This window comes from Periplaneta americana, chromosome 13, assembly GCF_040183065.1.
Source record: "Periplaneta americana isolate PAMFEO1 chromosome 13, P.americana_PAMFEO1_priV1, whole genome shotgun sequence".
Classification (NCBI taxonomy): Eukaryota; Metazoa; Arthropoda; class Insecta; order Blattodea; family Blattidae; genus Periplaneta; species Periplaneta americana.
This window is the reverse complement of record NC_091129.1, coordinates 127,930,855-127,950,437: the sequence shown is the minus strand read 5'-3', so window position 1 is coordinate 127,950,437 and position 19,583 is coordinate 127,930,855. Positions and strand designations below refer to the sequence as shown.

Genomic DNA, 19,583 nt, shown 5'->3' with positions numbered 1-19,583 from the left:
TCAATAGATACTTCAGTTAAGCAGGATAAGATTTCCAATTAAAGCCAAGTATGATTAGATTGCATTTCTTACTGTTCACAACAATCTAAATTTCATCTATGAAAACGTGGTGCGTGCGCACACTTAACACCAAACATTAAACAATCTCCCTGATATCAATCAATGGTGACTACCTTAGGTAGAGGGGGTACAGTCCATTGGTGCAGATCACAGCTGTGAAGTATCGACCTAGTCAAACAAACGAGCTTTCATTTACAAAATATCCTGTTAACAAGGACCTTACACTTTTAAAAACTAACACATTATTTTTTTGCGAAAGTACAAACACAGCCATATAGATAAAATGGACAACGGATCTTTTGTTTTATTTAATTTGTTGAAACATAAGATTATCTCCCCCTTTTGGACTCCGAAAACTTGACATATATGCAGTTATATTTCAATGAAGAAGAGAAATTCCGCAATATTGAGCAAGAAGTTCTTCATTATCAAATATTTTACTATTAATAATCACGAGCTATGCATTTTAACAATGATACAATTCATCTTAGAATACGATATGGACGTGAACATATTAATTATACCCGAGTGAATTTCGTTAAAAAGTTTTATTTTAACTCTTCCCCATGACATTTAAGATTTAATTAACTGAAGCTGTATATTAGAAAAAATACTTTATTGCGTTAAATGGTGAAATGCGAAATAAATGTAAGAGAAAGTAAGTAAAGATACATGCATCTTTTACAGCAGCGTATGGAAAATTCTGGCTCCTCATTCCCAGAGTCCTTTTCATGGGATCCCTCGACTCATTAACAGAATAAAGAAACTTCAAGTCTCCTCTTTCTTATATCATAAAGGCATATTGGTTTTAGAGTACAAGAAAGTGATTAATTAAAAAAAGTTAAATTAAAAAATGTCAAAAATTTAGGGCTCCTGCAAGTTATAATGATGTCGCTGATCTTTTCTCATATACAACATTTTCGAGTTTTGATGTTGCAGGAAAGTAGATAAATAGTCGACATAAATATTAATGACAAAAGTTAGAATATGAAAATTAGAATTGTATTAATAATTAAACAAGCTTAACTCTAACCATCATAATTATGCAACACTGAAGAAACTGAAATTGAGAAGTGAAAATCTAAGACCACCTTGTGGCATATTGCTCCATTTAAAAGAGCATATTGTTATCAAATTGTAGGTGTTAAACCACCTCATTTCAATCTGTGCCTATCTTAAGTAAATTGTTACATACACTGATTACTTTCCAAAGTAGTGCTATTGGAAATGCAGATGAATAAATAGTGTATAAAGATGACTGAGTAAGAAAACGATAAGGATGTATAAATTATCATTACAGTACAAACGGAAATTTAATAAATGGTCCAATTAAAATATCTCTTTTCCTTGTGATTTTTATTCTGAAATATTAATTGTTCTTTTCATCTTTCTAGATATATTTACGATACTTGAATCTAATGTTCCAGTAACTATAGAAATCCCTCAACTCAGAGAATTAAAGTTGATTATTAACTTATTTTCTATCTATTATAATGTAAATAATGTACGTAAAATGAGGATTATTCACTCAATTTCCACACATTAAAATACAATTTTTCCAATTTAGCAACGATTAAAGCCTGCTGAAAGTTTTAAAACTGTTGTCAACTAATTGTTTAGGCTACAAGACAAATTACATTTTATAAAGAGTATAAATGATGATTAATTATGCAAATAAATCGAGAGAAAGTATGAGTGATAAATTGGATTATACATTATTTACATTATAATATTTCAGTTCATTACAAGGCTAACAGCAGGGCTTGCATGACGAACAGTGTTCGGAAAAGCAGATGGGGAGGAAAAATAAAGAGAGTGTAGTGTTGGTGGACAATTGCAGTGCTCAAAGCAACGTTTTAAAACTGAAGAATGTTGAGTTGTGCTACTTTCCACTTAATTGCCCTTCTATCCTTCAACTTCTCGACATGGGAATCATTATCATCATCGTCATTGTCATCAAGAATCTTAAGTGTCGCAACCAACTCATAAAAAAATTATCGCAAATGCTAAGAGGAAAATGGAAAGACCAACATCGATACGCTTACCATACATTTGGGATTACCTGCACAGTCTTGGATTTCTTGTGCTGTCCTGGGTGATGTCCGGGATGGATAATTGTCGAGTTTTGAGAATGAGAACAATATAAATATATTATTCCCTTTAATAGTGCTTCGACAGTTCACCATTTGGAATCAGGTTTCGACAAAAAACATCGATAGCAGTAAATTTATTTTCATTTTGACGTTGGTCGCACTGTATGTATGTATATCATATAACCTCCCGTTTTATAAAGTGACTTCTGTTTGCATAACCAAAAGTAAAAGGTGCATGGCATACCTGTACATATTTGTTAACATCCATATGATCCGTGTTTAAAATCAATATGTTTTGCACGAAATCTGTGCTCCTCAATATCTCTTTCATCTTCATGAGCTCCTTTATACTTTGTGCTCTGCACATGGTCATAATTTTTTTTATAGTAGTGTCATTTGGTTTTAAAAATTTGTACTCATCTTGCAATTTTTCACTAAATACACACTTCTTTCTTCCTATTGTGAATTTGCAATATAAACACAAAATTGTGTTACAATTTAACACAGATTTTTCTGTATGGATAAATTTAGAATGTGAAAGAGGATGGCTGGAGATAAAAAAGAGTGCGAAGGCTGTCAAAAAAGTTGTGAGACTCTACAAATACTGATGAACTACAGTATTTGATGAGTGTAGATTGCTCAATAAAATAAATATATTTGAACTCTAAATCAGAAAATGTAAAACTTACCACGGTAAAAAAGTGGCTTTTGGCGTTCAGAATATTTATTAGGACTAAGTCTTCATTTAATAACATATTTAAGTTGGTGGAATTCGTCTGATAAAGACTGAAACATTGTGAACTGTTGGAGGAAAGCATAACTCGTTGAGGTAGGCCTTTGTGAAAGTTGTGATGGTGAGGAAGAGTCACATGATCATCCTAAGGACGCTCTGGTGAAGTATGCTAGCCACTGGGGATTATGTGTTAGTGGATGATTATGTCTCAAAGTTTCCTGATTGCAATGATGAATTCATAATTGTGTAACTAAGGGAAGAAAGAGGTGATGATGATGATGATGAAGACAACTCATCCTGCCTGTAATTTGCCGAGTTTTTCTTAAGGAACTAAAATAAATGTAGGAATGATCCCTAAACGAAATGGGCCACGGACCTACAGCCCCCCACGCAAATTTTGGCATTTTTCAAATTAAAGCTTTCCGAAATCTGAGACATAGCTTTCTCATGCAGCCTTCGGTACTCTAGAGCGAGTTTACTCAAATGTCATTCACACAGTGCAAGGACTCAGATCCCTTCCCTTGCAAGAACTACAGCACCCACTCTCTCCACTTGCTGCCCAGGCTTCTTTAGCGATCCTGTCTTACTGCTGTTCTGTCTTGCTTGGTCCCCCATCATGTGGTAACTATTAAGTTACGTCCATTTTCGGCTTTCTTCTTCAAAATTCTATAATGTTCCTTCAAATGGAACAGCGAAAATCGGAATTATGATATGATGGTGATGATGACGACAATGACGAGTTACTTCAGAAATTTTTCTTTAGAGAAAATGAAGTAGCTTTATAACATTACAATATATGTTTCAGGTGCGAGGATAAAAACCTCGTGAAGACTGCCTACACTGGGAGAGGATAGAGCGTGGCTAACAAGAAAGACAGGCTACGGTACGACATCACATTCTTAGTCGTAACATGGCCAACATTGAAGAAGTTTATATATAAATGCACGTTAACATGAGTTTAATATAGCAATTCCTTTGGTTTTTAGAACTTTGAACATATATTTATATTAGGCGATTGTCAAGATGGCCATGACTAGACCATGATAACCACAAGACTCCAATTCGTGTCATAGCCTGTCTTTCTCGTTAGCCACGGGATAGAGGGAGTGACGTCAGGAACAGAGCAAGGAAGAATGGAATAGATACTTGGGTGAGATCAATGATGACGTCGTCCTAAGGACATGTTAGAAGAGAAGTGAATCAAAGAAGTCAGAGAAATAGCGTAAATTTCTTTGGCATCAGCAGGCAAGACCAAGAAGATATAGGTCATCAGCTGAGGAGGAAAGATGTGTCCAAAGACGAAGATACGGGGAAAAAAGGAAGGGTGTTGACAAGAAGGGAAAATATAGACAGTGAGAATCGATCAGATAGTGAGCAGCAAATGTGTAGTAACAGAGGGAGGCCAATACTAGTATATAATTTAAGAAAATGATGTGTTAGTGGAGAGAAAATAGCAAAAAAAATCGATGGAGTGTGGTGAGTGAGTAAATGTGAGAAGAATATAATGTTTACAAATAATGTAAAGAAAGGGCGCCTGCAGGATCCAGTCTCAGTGGTAGCAAGAAGGTTAGAACATTAGAGGAAATGGATAGACGAGGAGAGAGAAAATTGAACATAAAAAATAGCCAGTTCTGAAATCTAAATTACCCTGCACACGCATTCATAGTTTGAAGCACTCGGTTTTGTTTTTATTTATTTACTGAGGGTTTGAGAAAACATGATTGAACTCATAATGTAAAGGTAAAGAATAGTGTGTAATATTAATAAGTTAAATAGTACGGTGAGCCAAGATGTATGTTAGCAAGGAGTAGGAAGCAATGAAGAAAAAAGAGGAAATTTCACGGGAGGACAGGGAAACAAGAGAATAAATTGAATTATATCATAAGAGTAAAACAGAGAAGAGTGGGCAATTGTAAATGATAGGAATAGTAGAGAAAGAATTAAATGGTGAACGAAATGGATAGGAGATAAAAAAAATCGTAGAAAATGGCACTGGCGTAGTGTCAATGTAAGCTTGAAAGCTCAGCTTCCCCAGTTAATAACTCCATAATAAACTGCAGTTTATGAACAAAGTTATTTATTAACTTTAATACAATTTATATGTACGCCTTAAATGTTGTGATGCGGCAGCCCAGGATAATTTGTGATGCAGCAGTAAACATGAAGCCTGCACACACCAGCTTACAATCCCCTCCACAGACTCGTTTCTTTCACATATTCTTCTATGTAACGTACCCCGCAGATTTTCCATCCCTTTCTAACTAAACTACCCTGGTTGCAAGGCTCGCAAGAAGCTAGCTTTAGCATTGGAAAGAATTAGCTTCCGAGTTTATCCCTTTCGCGAGTTGTGTTCAGTTGAAGTGTTAGTGTGCACTGTGGCTGATATAATAAATAATGAGTGCAATAACAGTTCCTGACACTAATTTATGTAGTCAAAAATAATTTTCTGATAAAGATTTTAACGTTGATTTTTTTTACTTGGTTATTTAACGACGCTGTATCAACTACGAGGTTATTTAGCGTCGATGGGATTGGTGATAGCAAGATGGTATTTGGCGAGATGAGGTCGAGGATTCGCCATAGATTACCTTACATTTGCCTTACGTTTGGGGAAAACCTCGGAAGAAACCCAACCAGGTAATCAGCCCAAGCGGGAATCGAACCCGCGCCCAAACGCAACTCTGGATCGGCAGGCAAGCGCCTTAGCCGACAAAGCTACGCCGGTGGCTTTTAACGTTGATTGATGTAATTTTACCAACACTATCTATTGTCCGTTAATATTGTGGTTTTTCTAAATATGACAGGGAGTGAGCTAATGTTAAATTACACGTACCGTATGTGTCCATTTCTTAGAGATATATCATATTTTACTACCATTTGAGTGATGCCTTATTGGTGTTACTTATGGGGTTCCAATCAATCTTCGGACTGTTGACTTGACATGGACTACTAGATATTTTAAGACTATATTTTTGCAATACGTTTCCTCATACATGAAAGATAACTTGAGTTAGCTTCATGCTACGCCTCTGGAAAATGGTAGTTTAATAGTAAATAATATGTATGAAATATAGAAGATATGGAAGATGATAAGTAAATAAATGAAATGAATGAACATCAAAGGACATAGATAATGAATAAAAGAGCAGAAGAGCAGATATTGGTCATGTACTGTATAAATTATGTAAGTAGTGTAATGAAAGGGAATGCTGGCCCGTATACAGGAATGAAGGATCAGCAGGACAGAATATGTTGAGAGACAATAAACCATATCCATGTAACATTACAATAATTACATTTTCATCGTGTTAGTCTCACTTATTGTGATCACAGTTATTCTGAGATAAAGATAAAACTACTTATGTATCCCTAAAACAAATGAAGTACCAGTAGGCACTATTCACTTGGTATTATAAAAATTGCAGACACAAACTATAATACAGTCCCTCCACAGATGTTTTAATTATAATACATCAAAATAAATATTATTTTTCGGTTTAGATACTCATTATCTTACAAATTAACTTTATCAACATTAAGATAGTTTTTTTCAACAAATCCTTTACTTCTCAGAAGTGAAAAAATATCATATACATAATAAAATATCACTTGTCCTCAATAATAAAAAAAAAAGTTAACTCAGATTAACACAATTCAAAATTATACTACACCATTTCATTATAACACTATCACTTTAAGCTAAAAAAAAAAAAACTCTACTTCCGTAAGAAATGCAAGAAATACTGTAATAGACTTTGAAACTGTATTGATCCATCCAGCATATTCTGCGCTCATTCAATCCTTGGTCTTACTCTACGTACTCTACATTTCAAAGCAGAATAATGTTATAATTACCATAATATTTGTTTGAAATATTCCATTTCATACAAATACCGTTAGGTAAACTACTTTCCACAATGAAGAAATGGATTCGAATGCCTATGAGATATAAAGTGAGGAAAAATAAAAAGATACTGGTACTGAAGTTTATTTCTGGATCTTGTGTCAATTTCATCGTTTCTCTGTAACTAGTCATAATTTCCTACTGCAGAAAGCAACAAAAAATTACTGTATCTTATCATCAATAAAGAGTACTATCATCCATGTTTCTTACAGTAAGAAGTGGCGAAATAAGGACTCTTGCTGGTAACTACAGGTTCGGGAAATGCATATGACGAGTAATATATGAACAAAATATAAAATTAGTATTTAATAAAATTCAAAATACGGGAGTCTAAGTACGATGGAGTGTGCTCAGAATCACTCATTGGCTCTTTTTCTGTTCCTAGTTAGTACCACTGATAGAAAATAAATAAAAAAAAAAATACTGTATTTTATTAAAATGTACTTTTATACCATGTAAAATTACCACAATTATGTCAAAACACACTATATATATTCGGAATTTGGAAAAACTGTCACTATATTAAAATTTAAAACATGGAATGAACAAAGAATATGACGTTGACATTAGTATATTATGAAGTTATGCCAAGTCAAATGCAACGCAATACTAATATTCAAGTAATGTAAAAGAAACGTGAACATACTGAATATATTCGAAAACTCAAAATAAAAGAGAGATACCGGCCACTAACTTCAAAGTCAATTAAGGAGTTACTCAATCATTTTGAAATTCTTGGAAAATTCTGAAAATAACTGTGGGGAAGAAAAAAATAATAAAATTTAAATCGAACATAGTTCTGCATGTTATCACTTTATACAGTCTAAGACATGGCATCATTAATGTCCATTTTATGCATATGTTTGTGTTTATGATATGGTTGAAATTATGTTCTTGAAAGTATTTACACCGAGCTTAATATAACGCTTTCTTCCTCATCTGGGTTCTTCAACCAATATGAACCACCAGTCAATTCTTCCTCGTGACATCATGTGCAAAACTTGGACACACCTCCACACACAACACACAGTGATCAGTGCCTCCCCCCCACCTTAAACTAAGTGAAATACAATTCATGCTAAAATTCATGCACAACAAATTGAAACAGCTGAGCATTGAAATACATACAAGAACTCTCTAATATACACACTGAATTACACTTCATATTGAATGCAGCAACATTTTAAAATGAAATATTTGGTTTGTATAATGCAGTTTTATGAAGAACTGAAATTCGGTACATACTATATCGATGTACTATAAAAAAGTGCCTATCATTCTTTCTCAACATTCTTCTATTTTGTAAATCGATCTGCATAGATTTATTGAAACAATCAATCTGAATAATTTTATTACGCAGGCAATATTCGTCCACGAAAATTAAGACATACATAGATTAATGTTCATAATAATCAAAACACATTTCAATGTTGTTCATTCCCACAAGTATACTGCATTCATATACTGTAATTCAGGTGTATATTTATACATATTTATTTCTTAGAATATAAGATGTTTAAGTCAAGTAGTATTTTGTAAATAATTTCTTCATTTGCAATCATTTTACTGTAGGCTACTTGACACCTGCTAGTAATCCTACTGTACTCTACATCAGGTCATATAATTTCAGAAAGGATCTCGAAGAAATGAAACTCTGAATTACATCTCAAAAACGCTATTACTTTCGGGGTGAGAAACGTCTTATGGGTCAAATAACTAACGGAAATTCCTAGATATTGACTCCGAAGTATTACTTAATCAACCTCAGAATAGGATGAACTGGCAGTGCTACTATAGCGAGCACAATGAAGTCTTATTACTCCGCTAGATGGATGACTAACTGTTTTGTACTGGTTCTCAGTGAAGCAGCAATTCTAGTGTAGATAGAGAAATGAACATCAGTTAAAGCTTCTTTTATAAGAAGCTCTTGCCATTTGCGGCACATTATGTCAGCTCCAAAAGCTATAAAATCCCTTTCACAAATAATGAAAGTTGATATATTCATGCGTTGCATGAACTAATGAGTCATAAAAAAATTATTTTCTGTATTTTTCAGTATACAGGGTGTTCCTATGCAGACTGGTCCCATGCAGTAGTGTTCCGTTGGCTTATTATGATGGTAATGGGGAGTGCCTGTTGTAAGGAAACTAAGTGGCATTTGGTTATTAATGGTTACGTAATATTTACGTAAGTGGCATTTGCCAATGTATCAGTCCTCAGTAACATGTGAACCCATGTTTCGTTCGCACATGTGAGTGTGTTATATCAGTCCCCAGTAACATCTGAATCCTTGTTTCGGTTGTGCATGTTAAAGTGTTGTGTTGCATTTATTGTTCACAGTAATGGCTGAATACTCTCTAGAACATCATGTGTTCATTCAAAATTATTATATAAGGAAAAGATCAATTAAAAAGTGTCCAGCAAAATGTATGAAAAAAATCCTGATGTTTCAGTACTTCACAAATCTACTATTCAGCAACTTGTTAAGAAAAAATGTACAAAACTGGTCACTTTTGAACAAAAAACATAAAGAGTTCTTAAAAGAGTGTCCACTGAGGAGAAACTACACGACACTAGTGCTATGCTGAAACAATCCCCCTGGAAATCATTAAAACACTTAGCTCAGCAAAGTGGAGTTTCCAAAACTTCATCTAGGAAAGCAACTAAAGCCCTCCATATGAATTCCTACCGCACTATTATTGCCGAAACAGATAACAATCCTAGGATGCAGTTTTGCAATAATTGGTTATTTAGTGCAATATATTGTCGACAGTCAGGTAGATCAGCAATTAATGGTTTTTTCAGATGTAGCTTGATTTCATTGAACTCACAAAATAATAAATAAATATACAATTCTTGAGACCCCAGACGAATTACAGGTGATATTATGTACTCATTTACAGCACCCCAATTTAAAACCACGAGCTGAAACCGTCCTAAATGCACAGTGAAAATAAAAATTGTAACAACTTCAAATATTAATAAATAAATAAATAAAAAGAACTGGTAATGCTGGATAATTACGGCCATTTTCTAGAATAAATCTAAGAATTTGAAACTAAACTTCTAGAAGACAGTTCCCGATACCTCGTACATCATGTAGAAAAACAGAATTTTACAGCTTCTTGAAAAGAATTTATAGCTAATTGCTTCAAAAAGTATATTCAAAATTAATTTATTTTATGACAACAAGCAATGGCATTTTACAATAAATTTGTCTGTATCTCAATTCATTTAAATGTCACTGATTAACTTTATATCTTAGTGTAGATATCGTTCATTTCAGTAATGCTCATTCATATTCTTCAGTTGAAACTGGAATAGAATCTCTCATATGTAACTGGATTCAAGATTTATGAATGCACGAAAAGTAGCAATATTTCCCTCCTCTAGCAAACTGCTAGCATTACACCTGAGCGAATTTTAAAATTAGTGAATCAGTGTAGCAGAATTCTTGAGGCGCAACATCATAAAATTAGTGTTATGTGAATGCATTTACGCAAGTTTTGAAATTAGCGAATCAGTGTAGCAGATTTCTTGAGGTGCCATGCAATGAAGTTAGTGTTAATTACTTATAAGAATACGACGGCGGTATGCAAGCTTGAAATTAACAAATCACAACTACTCCTGACGTGCCAGAGCATGGTTTTCGATAAAACAATGAATGGGCAATCATTGACACAAAGGATATGAGCTGCCAGCCGCTACTTTTATGCAATATATAAAAATCAAAATGTTTTTCAAATAGCTAACATCCTCCATTTAAAAGTCTATTCAAGTTTATTTAAATATAATTAATATATTTTCGAGTCTATATTTTTTTTCTGGTATGGTAATAGCGAGTTTTTATTTTAGACAGTACAGCGTACTGGCCCAACTATGGCACTGTAATTTATGAACTGTTACTCTAATCTGAGCTCTTAAGTAGTAAAACACTGTAATAATGCACTTTTTGCTAGTTACGAATTTAAAGAAAGAAACACAGTTATATTTGGTGTTCATTATTATGACAATCATCTTCATTGTCTTCAAAACTCACCCTTTCTGACCCATTTCGTTCTCACGCGCACAATTTTGTTTCGATATAAATAAATGAAGTCCTCTGCTATGGCTTCAGTAGTGGCATTTCCACCTATGCAGGTCCGAGTTCAATTCCTGACAGGAAGTGGTGATCTTACACCATATTGCCTATATGACCAGGGAGTCCTATTAATTTTGGTCCGTAATTCCACAAGAATAAGGTTAAAATGGTCAAAAGCCCTCATTTTTTAAGAAATGATTAGGTTGATAAATTATAGAACATAGGTTTTAACATAAATATTTCTTTAAGATGACAACAATTTACATTCTTAGTTGTACAAAAGTGTATTTAAATGTAAAATATAAATACAGATTTTTTTTTAGAAAAGAAAGTCTTAATTATTCTGACTAGAGTTATCATAATCCTATTTTGAAAATACTCAATGTAACTTGAAAATCATTTTGTTATATGTGGGCAATTTATTTTTAAAATCTACATTATTATGATTATTACACTTTTACTACGTCAAACTACTTTTGATGAATAAAACGGTACGAAAGGACGTCTTTCAGCCAATCATGGCTAGTTATCACACAATTTTATCGCTTCCGTAGCATTTGTTTAATTTTATCGCTTCCTTAGCATTTGTTTGTTTTTATTGCTACTAGTACTCTAGCATTTGTTTCTTTGTTTGCCAACATTTCAAACTTCAAATTCTTTACAGTACTATAAAACAAGCTTTGCGATCGTAATTTGTTTCCTGCATAGATAGTTGACTGAAATTGGCAGCTCCATTCAAACATTTTGGTGAAGGTAACATTAGTGAAATAGAATTTTAGTTAGTCAATTAATATCTATTTTATTGTATTAGGGTACTTTATTTTTTCTAATCTTTATATACTTTTTATCACCTTTCTATCATTTGTTTCTTTGTTTGCAAACATTTCAAACTGCAAATTCTTTACGGTACTATCTGAGAAGATAAAAAAGAGGGTACTATAAAACATGCTTTGCGATCGTCATTGTTAACATGTGTGTCGAGCATAGACAGTCGACTGAAAATGACGGCTCCATTCAAACGTTTTCGTGGAGCTAACATAAGTGAAATAGAATTTCAGTCAGTCAATTAATATTTTATTGTATTAGAGTATTTTATTTCTTCTAATCTTTATATAGTTTCTCCTAATCGTGTAATAGTCAATTAAATCCCACTCGAATTTTGATTTTCTCTAGATAAATCAAAACCTCTAGTGAGATTACTGTAGATAATTGAAGCTGAGACTGGCAGTGGAATGTTCTTGACAATGTAAATGCCAACTATTCATGCTGCAACTACTACTATATACTATACTACAAAATCTTCAGTTTGTCTTTAACAAACAGAAAAATCTCTAAACCTCATATATCAGCTGTCAAACACGTCTACTATAGCATTTGAAATATGGAAAATCTGAAGACACAACATCTTATATTCCAAGCATATCGAAGCAGGAGCATTGCACTGTATAATACTATTTGTGTAAATAATGGCAGGCAGGCAAGCAGGCAACATGGCAGCATTACTGCCCCACAATATTAATACTTAAGACAAATAATAATAATAATGACAGCGACAATTACCGTGCTGATGGTGCATACACAGACAGAATATAATATGAATGCTGTCATTTATCACTTCTCCTTCTCCTTTCCTTGGAAAGACTAATATTGAACACTTATTTCAAAGCTCACGATACTGTAATCACACATATTTTTTTAAGTAGAAAAGCGCACTTCTTAAATTTACATCGTAACAGTTTCCTATGCAAGCAGATTACTATTTTGTTAACTAATTTTAAAACGTATTTTATAAAATTAAACAGCATTAAAAGAGAGAGATGCATTTGGTAACGTCATGATTAAGGCATTGCACTGCAAGTTAGAAGATATTCATATGTAATTTATTTAATGGGATTATCTAGTTTATTTAATGTCAAATAAGATAACAGAAGATTAAAATGTTCCAAAAGGGGATTACGAACCACATTAAACCACCTGTACTACAAACAAAGTATTGTTATTTTGCTTCATGAGAAGAATAAAAGCACAAACATTTTCAGTAAGAATTATGAGTACCAAACGCAGTATATAATATTTACATGATAAACACAAGACTTAATGACTTTGTTAAGTAATTTACAGAAAAGGAAGTCCTATAAAAGCATGATGTAATTTGCAATAAATTTTCCAACACAGAAGTTTCCCATAGAATTAGTGTCTACTACTGCATTACCATAGTTGGCAATGTATCACATATTCTTCTCGTTAACAAGTGTGCCGAGCATAATGACAATCTGAACTGAATCCCAGGCAATTTTAGAAAACTTAGTACTTAATTTGTACTTTCTGAAACTTTCTGCAAGTTTCAAGATAGCAACGCAAAATATTCAAAACAGCATATGTAAAATCCCTTCCCTACATATTTCAGAACACCTATTTGCTTAAGATGAGGGTAACAAAGAAAGTAATACAGAATTTTGAACATTCGGAATATAGTATTTTTATACTCAAACGTATTAAGATGAAACTACTTTAGAACACTGACCTTCACAACTGGGTATTAAGTTGATGTGGGAGGTAGGTTAGGAGACGAATCTTTTTTTCTATATATACTCGTAGATTACTTTATAATGTCCTACTCATAAATGTAATAGTATGAAACTTCACGCTTCCAAGGTGATTAGTTTTCTAGAAGACTCTTCCTTATTTATATCATGTAAATATGGGAAATATCTCCAACTTAAGTAAAGTCGTACTAATTTCGTGAAGTAAGATGCATATCAATATTTAGTTTTTTGGATTGTACCCAAAATAAGAACTATGTTTTGTACTAATATTTTCAACAATTTTTTTGAACAAGTTAATGTACGTGGCAGTTTATATGGTTTAAATGTAATTTATTCCTATTATAACAGGTGTTAGCTGCAAACTAACAAATATAGGTCTATACTTCGAAACTTAATATTTGAATATTTATTTAACCGACAATAACCAAAATGTGCAAGTAGATGGTAACAAGAAAATTCGCAAGCTAAAATATTAAGATTAAGAAATGTGGTGCTATTAGATTAATTTTCACTACATATGAAGTAATTCTATGATTAACTTCTAATTAAGCAGAACACAATGATACAGACAGAGCTTTGAAGATAATTTTGTAAAATTGTATTGCTAATTTCTCCATTCATATATTTCCTGTACCATCCTACAGAAACCAACATTGGATGATAAAAAATGATTTAATAACTTGTCTTGAAGATCAGTCATTACTCATTATGTAATGTGAACACAGTTCCTGTGTGTGTATGCCACCACCAGCACAGCCTTAGAGTACTAATGAATGCGGGGCTAGACGGTCGTCTCCAGTACCTCTTGTGTGGGAAGTGTGATGAGTGGCGTGGGTTCAGCGATCACACTGCGGCGTGTCAGTTCTGGGTCAGGCCACGTGGCTGATGCAATTCCAGTAAGGGGAGAATTGTGCGTGGACACTGAGGTTCCAGATGAAAGTACTGAATCATTGGAACTTGATGCTCGTCTCCGCATTGATTCCTCTGAAGAACTTGATTTGAGCAATTCATGCTTATCACGATCTTCATCTCTGGAACATCACATTATTCTTGTCAGCAAACACTTTATTACTATTACCATACAGGGGCGTATTTTGCGGGCTACCGGTGGTAGCCCAAGGAAATTACAAAAGAAAAAGTTTATAATATAACATAATGTAATAATTTTGTATTATTAGTTTTACCATAGTAATTAAAATTAAAGTAATTGTTAGATATATTTTGTGTAATAATAGGGTCAGCGGTAGCCCAAACCCTTTAACCAGTATACGCCACTGTTACCATATAAGCATTTTTATTCATTGTCTTAAGGTCTTAAAATTAAAAAGCTGTTCTTAAAAAAAGGCTATAGATTACAGAAAATTAAACAGTTATTTTATGTAGTATTATATATTAAAATACAGCTGAAATAAATATACAGGTGGGCTAAAATATAAAGAATAGTTATTTTACAACACTGTGAAAGCATGGAAATGAAAGTGAATATCAATATCTTAATGCAGTAAGTATTTATAACTTTATGCTAGACCATGCCGAAATGTACTAATTATACACCTGGTAGCAGTCCTTTAATGCATGTTATTAAAGTACACCTATTCATTAAAGTTCAGGTTTTCGATTATTCTCGGATATGCAATCGAAAGACAACTATCGAAATGTCACGGAGGCTGGAAATCCAATACTGTCGCAGAAGGTTATGTTCTGTTACTATAATAATTAGCGTTAATTGTAAATAATATTCAAATAAATTCAATTTGTCATCTCGTTTTTCAATGTCGAATTCAATTTCAAGGTTATACCAAGACTAATGTTTATCTTACTCTCTAGATTATATCAAGGTCGTCGACATTTGTTTCCCGGAAAAAATCAATACTTTCGCATCTGCGCACACCTCACAATTCATGAGGTAGACTATTGCACTCACTCACATAACAATAACATGAATAATTATGAATAATTTCAAGTTAGAAATATGGTCGAGCATAAAAAGTCGTATGAAACTTGCCTATAATGGTAATTAAGACGCTCGTATGAAAATTATGAAACTCGCTTGTGCTCGTTTCATAAACATCCTCTCGTCTTAATTACTACCATTATAGGCTCGTTGCATAATGTACTATTTTAACTTTGAGTTTTAAGCCACGTGTTTAATAATTATTATGCCAATACTAGTTTATCTTTAAAATTATTAGAAACCATATATGGATATAAATTTCAGAAACAATGTCTTACTATTATAATAATTTCGATTCAATTTTCTTAATGTGAAATATTTTACGATTGGAATTGCTCCTATAAATGGTTAGCATCTTATTTTTACTCTGAACATACAGTGGTTTATGAATAATTTATATGTAATTAATTGGCATGGCCCTCTATGAAGCTTATTGCAATATAAGGACCATGTGAAACATATGACTTGACTACAATGAATCATTTGTACTACAAGAAAAGTTCATGAATTTCTTTTCATGGCAGTCTTCCAAACAACTTCATCACTGGTTAACTGAAATTTGTATAACATTTTATACCCTAGAAAAATAATTACAATAGATATACATTGGCAAGAAATATCATGCATTCAGAAGTATTAATTATATTAATAATAACTGTAAAGCATTACAATTACTGGCTCTAGAAAGAGGCATGCAGAATTGTTATCAAGATTAACTAAAAGAATCCTACTCACTTCATTTTGAGCATTATGTATTTGTCAGGTATAAGCCCTTCATGACCATTAACGCTTCCTCTCCACCAGTCATTGGATACTTGTGAGAACAGGACGACATTGTCACCCTTCTTGAAACTGAGTTCCCTTTCTGAGCGAGCCATGAAGTCAAATTGTGCTGTAGCTTCTAGGCACTCGGACTCTGTTAAAATTTAAGCCACGTCTTTAACAATCACAGTAAAAATCTCTAAACTAATACATATTAAAAATTTATAAACTAATACATACATAAAAATGCCCTAACAGTAAGTTAAGATATGCAGAGAAAATACAATGGAAACCTGTCCTCATATGTATTTTGAACATAACGAAATAATAGTGGTTGTTCTACTGTTCTGTTCCACAGGAAAAAACAGCTAGAGATTCATAAATCAACAACTTGCTTAATTCATTTTTATTGTGAGGCAGAAGAAAACTGAGGTCCAGGGCAAGCAGACCTATACTGAGAAGAATAAGAATAATAAAAAGAATAAGAATAAGAACAACAACAACAGCAGCAGCAGCAGCAGCAGCAGCAACAACAACAACAACTTGAATTGAATTGATACATCAGAAAATGATGCTGTTCAGTACTTTACTAAGGTATGTGATGCAAATATGGCCAATGTAGATAATATGGCCGCATTACTCTTCTATAGCTAACTGATATGATAACCAAAATTTAGTATCAGTATGTTGAACCATGTGTTAGGAAGTGTACATAATCAGCGACATTAGTGGATAATAGCAAAACTGCTTCCACAGGTCTTCTTTATTTGATTTGTCACAACAGATTAAGACAGTGTTATAATATTGCTGTTGGTAAGTTTGTCTTGTATTTTATCACACATACACCCATTTATATATATATATATATATATATATATATATATATATATATATATATATATATATATAGACACACACACACTGTATATATATTTTCCATTTCGTTTGTTAACTTTGTCATTTTTTTTTTCCAAATTGCAATGTTTCATAGACCTAGTCACAAATTATTTGTGGGAATATTTTTTTGATGCCAAGAACTATATTTTCAATTCAAACTTCTTTAATCGCCATTAAATGTTTTTCTTTTCAAAATAATGAATTTTCTTTCTTCTGGCCATATTACCTTCATATGGGCATATTATCTGCATAATGTAAGATTTTTCAAAATGTAAAAAACAAAGAAAAGTCTTAGATTATTTTTCTCTGTATGCACAAAGAATCAAAGTTCATGCAAACACACGAACTTTTTATTTAGGGAATATCACAATCATGAAAAAATGAATTCAAATTAAGGTGGCCATATCACCTTCACGCACCTTACTATTTACTGAACTGATGATATAGATTACGACAGGTTAAGAGAATGGTAAAGTAGTTGAAGGAAAAATGGAAGTGCCTCATAAACCTGCTTCAAAATCAAATTCCACTTTGTTGAAACTGGTGTTCTTTAATTAAATAACTTTATACATAGTGATAATAATTATATGATACTGATTATTGATACTTGTCATCATTGAGTTTACTTACCATCTTCTGATGGATATACTTCAGAGTCCATGTCTTCTTGTACATGATCAGATGGAGAATCCCCAACATCACTGTAACATACAGAAACTCGTTACAGTACTAGCTGGTAGACGTTCAGGGATATTTTACGTGTATTTGTTACAAAAAGTGTTTGTATCTACTACATATTAAATACAATAGTGTAATAATCTATAATGGAAGTATGACACTCACTTTTCATCTGGTTCCCGGCTAATGTACTTCTCATAGAGCAGACCACCATCAGCAGGAAAGATCTCTTCATTGAAGAGGATAATATTTTTGATGAGCTCATTCACCTGGTTCTGGTATTGGACTTGGTCCTTATCTTCTGGCACTGGGACAAGAGTTGGACCAAAACAGATGGCCAAATTGTATGGATCCATCATGTTTTCATCACTGAACTCTGACAAACTGAAATAGAAATGGAAATCTAGAAACATAGATAAATTAATCCCCATGTCAGGATTTTATTTTATTCAAGACAAATCGTATTTAAAATGAAGTCTTGCTTTTGGTGAGGAGATGGACTGGTCCTGATTTAACGGTGATTTTTTTTCACAATTCAGAATCATGTTGGTGGAAATCTGGCATATATATATATATGCTTTCTTTGAAGGCTCTAGTTTATTATTTAAGAAGACCCTAAGATTGCCAGTATGAACTGAAGTATTGGAAAGTAATTTCTGAAATAATACTTTTGTCGAAAACAGTCTTGATTCTACTGACAGAAATGAATAACTTTCATATTGAACACCTGATGAACAACTTAACATTTAAACAATAAATTGTTGACATGAAATACTTACTGATTTAGGAAGGCAAAGAGATATCTCATCACTATGACTACACATCTTGGAAGACTCTGGACTAGATCTTTCATCTTTACTACGAAGTCGTGTTTTGACTCTAATTCTGAAAGAAGAGAATACATCCTTTCTATTAACTGTTTATCTAATGTACCAAGTGTAATAAAATTTATACATCCCACACAATAAAAATTAATTTCATATCGATATCTAACCAATATTCTAATTTGACCGACATTCACAGTTCTTCTAATTGTAATCACTTTTTTCTGAAAATAAAACTAACTATGAATAGCAATCATGCGACACTTCCACTCCTATTAACTATTAATTAAATCTTTATGTTACATAAATATAATACAGTAGTCCTACAATTAGAAAAATAATTAAGGGCTCTCTCTCTTCTTATTTGTGCAGAATAGTTTAAGATGAAGGTGAAGGTGAAAATGACGGTGAAATGAACCCAGAATCTGACGCCGAAAGTTACTCAGTATTTGCTCTTAATGGGTTGAAGGAAAACACTGAAAAAACCGTGACCAGGCAACTTGTCTCAACCAGGATTTGATTCCTGTCCTGCCAGTTTCGCAGTCAGACGTGCTGACCACTACCCAAAGTGGGTTCTATTGAAGCTGAAATATTTCTAAGGCTCCGCTAAGAAGATTACGAATGTAAGTCAGCAATACTACTTTCCAGAAATAAGTTATTAATGTGAAACTCTTTCAGCAGAATTGCCTTGTGGTGTAAGTGTAACAATATGACTAAAATACCCGAGACCCGAATTTGAGTCTTGATGCTAATACTACGTCAGTATGTGTCTAAAACTTTTAAAGACTCAACTGAATGAATACATTTTACAACATCCAATCATTTCCTGATAAGCTATAGGACTAAGTGATAAATATTTAGCATGTATTATTTCGAGACATTTACCAAGTATGTATCTGTATTCCCTTTAGATAGATGTCATGAGGGACATGGTTATAAAGCTCCATGCTTTCACGACCTTGATACTAGGTGGTGCAGTTACCACCACTCTTCAACTGTCTTTTTTACAGGGAAAAGAGCCAGTACTCGATTTGATTGGAGGCTGAATGGA

The 19,583-nt window shown here is 33.0% G+C and overlaps 1 protein-coding gene across 3 annotated transcripts in view; it reads right to left on the bottom strand.

Moving 5' to 3' along the window:
* The window catches only part of LOC138712412 (SLIT-ROBO Rho GTPase-activating protein 1-like), a 595,908-nt gene that overhangs the window by 26,201 nt on the left and 550,124 nt on the right, over positions 1-19,583 (bottom strand). For all 3 annotated transcript variants that reach the window (XM_069844187.1, XM_069844188.1, XM_069844189.1), the window contains 5 exons: positions 18,488-18,593; positions 17,874-18,092; positions 17,661-17,731; positions 16,107-16,287; positions 14,220-14,448 (listed from right to left, as the gene is read on the bottom strand). In XM_069844187.1, coding sequence (XP_069700288.1) covers positions 14,220-14,448; positions 16,107-16,287; positions 17,661-17,731; positions 17,874-18,092; positions 18,488-18,593 — 806 coding nt within the window. The remainder of the gene's footprint in view (positions 1-14,219; positions 14,449-16,106; positions 16,288-17,660; positions 17,732-17,873; positions 18,093-18,487; positions 18,594-19,583) is intronic.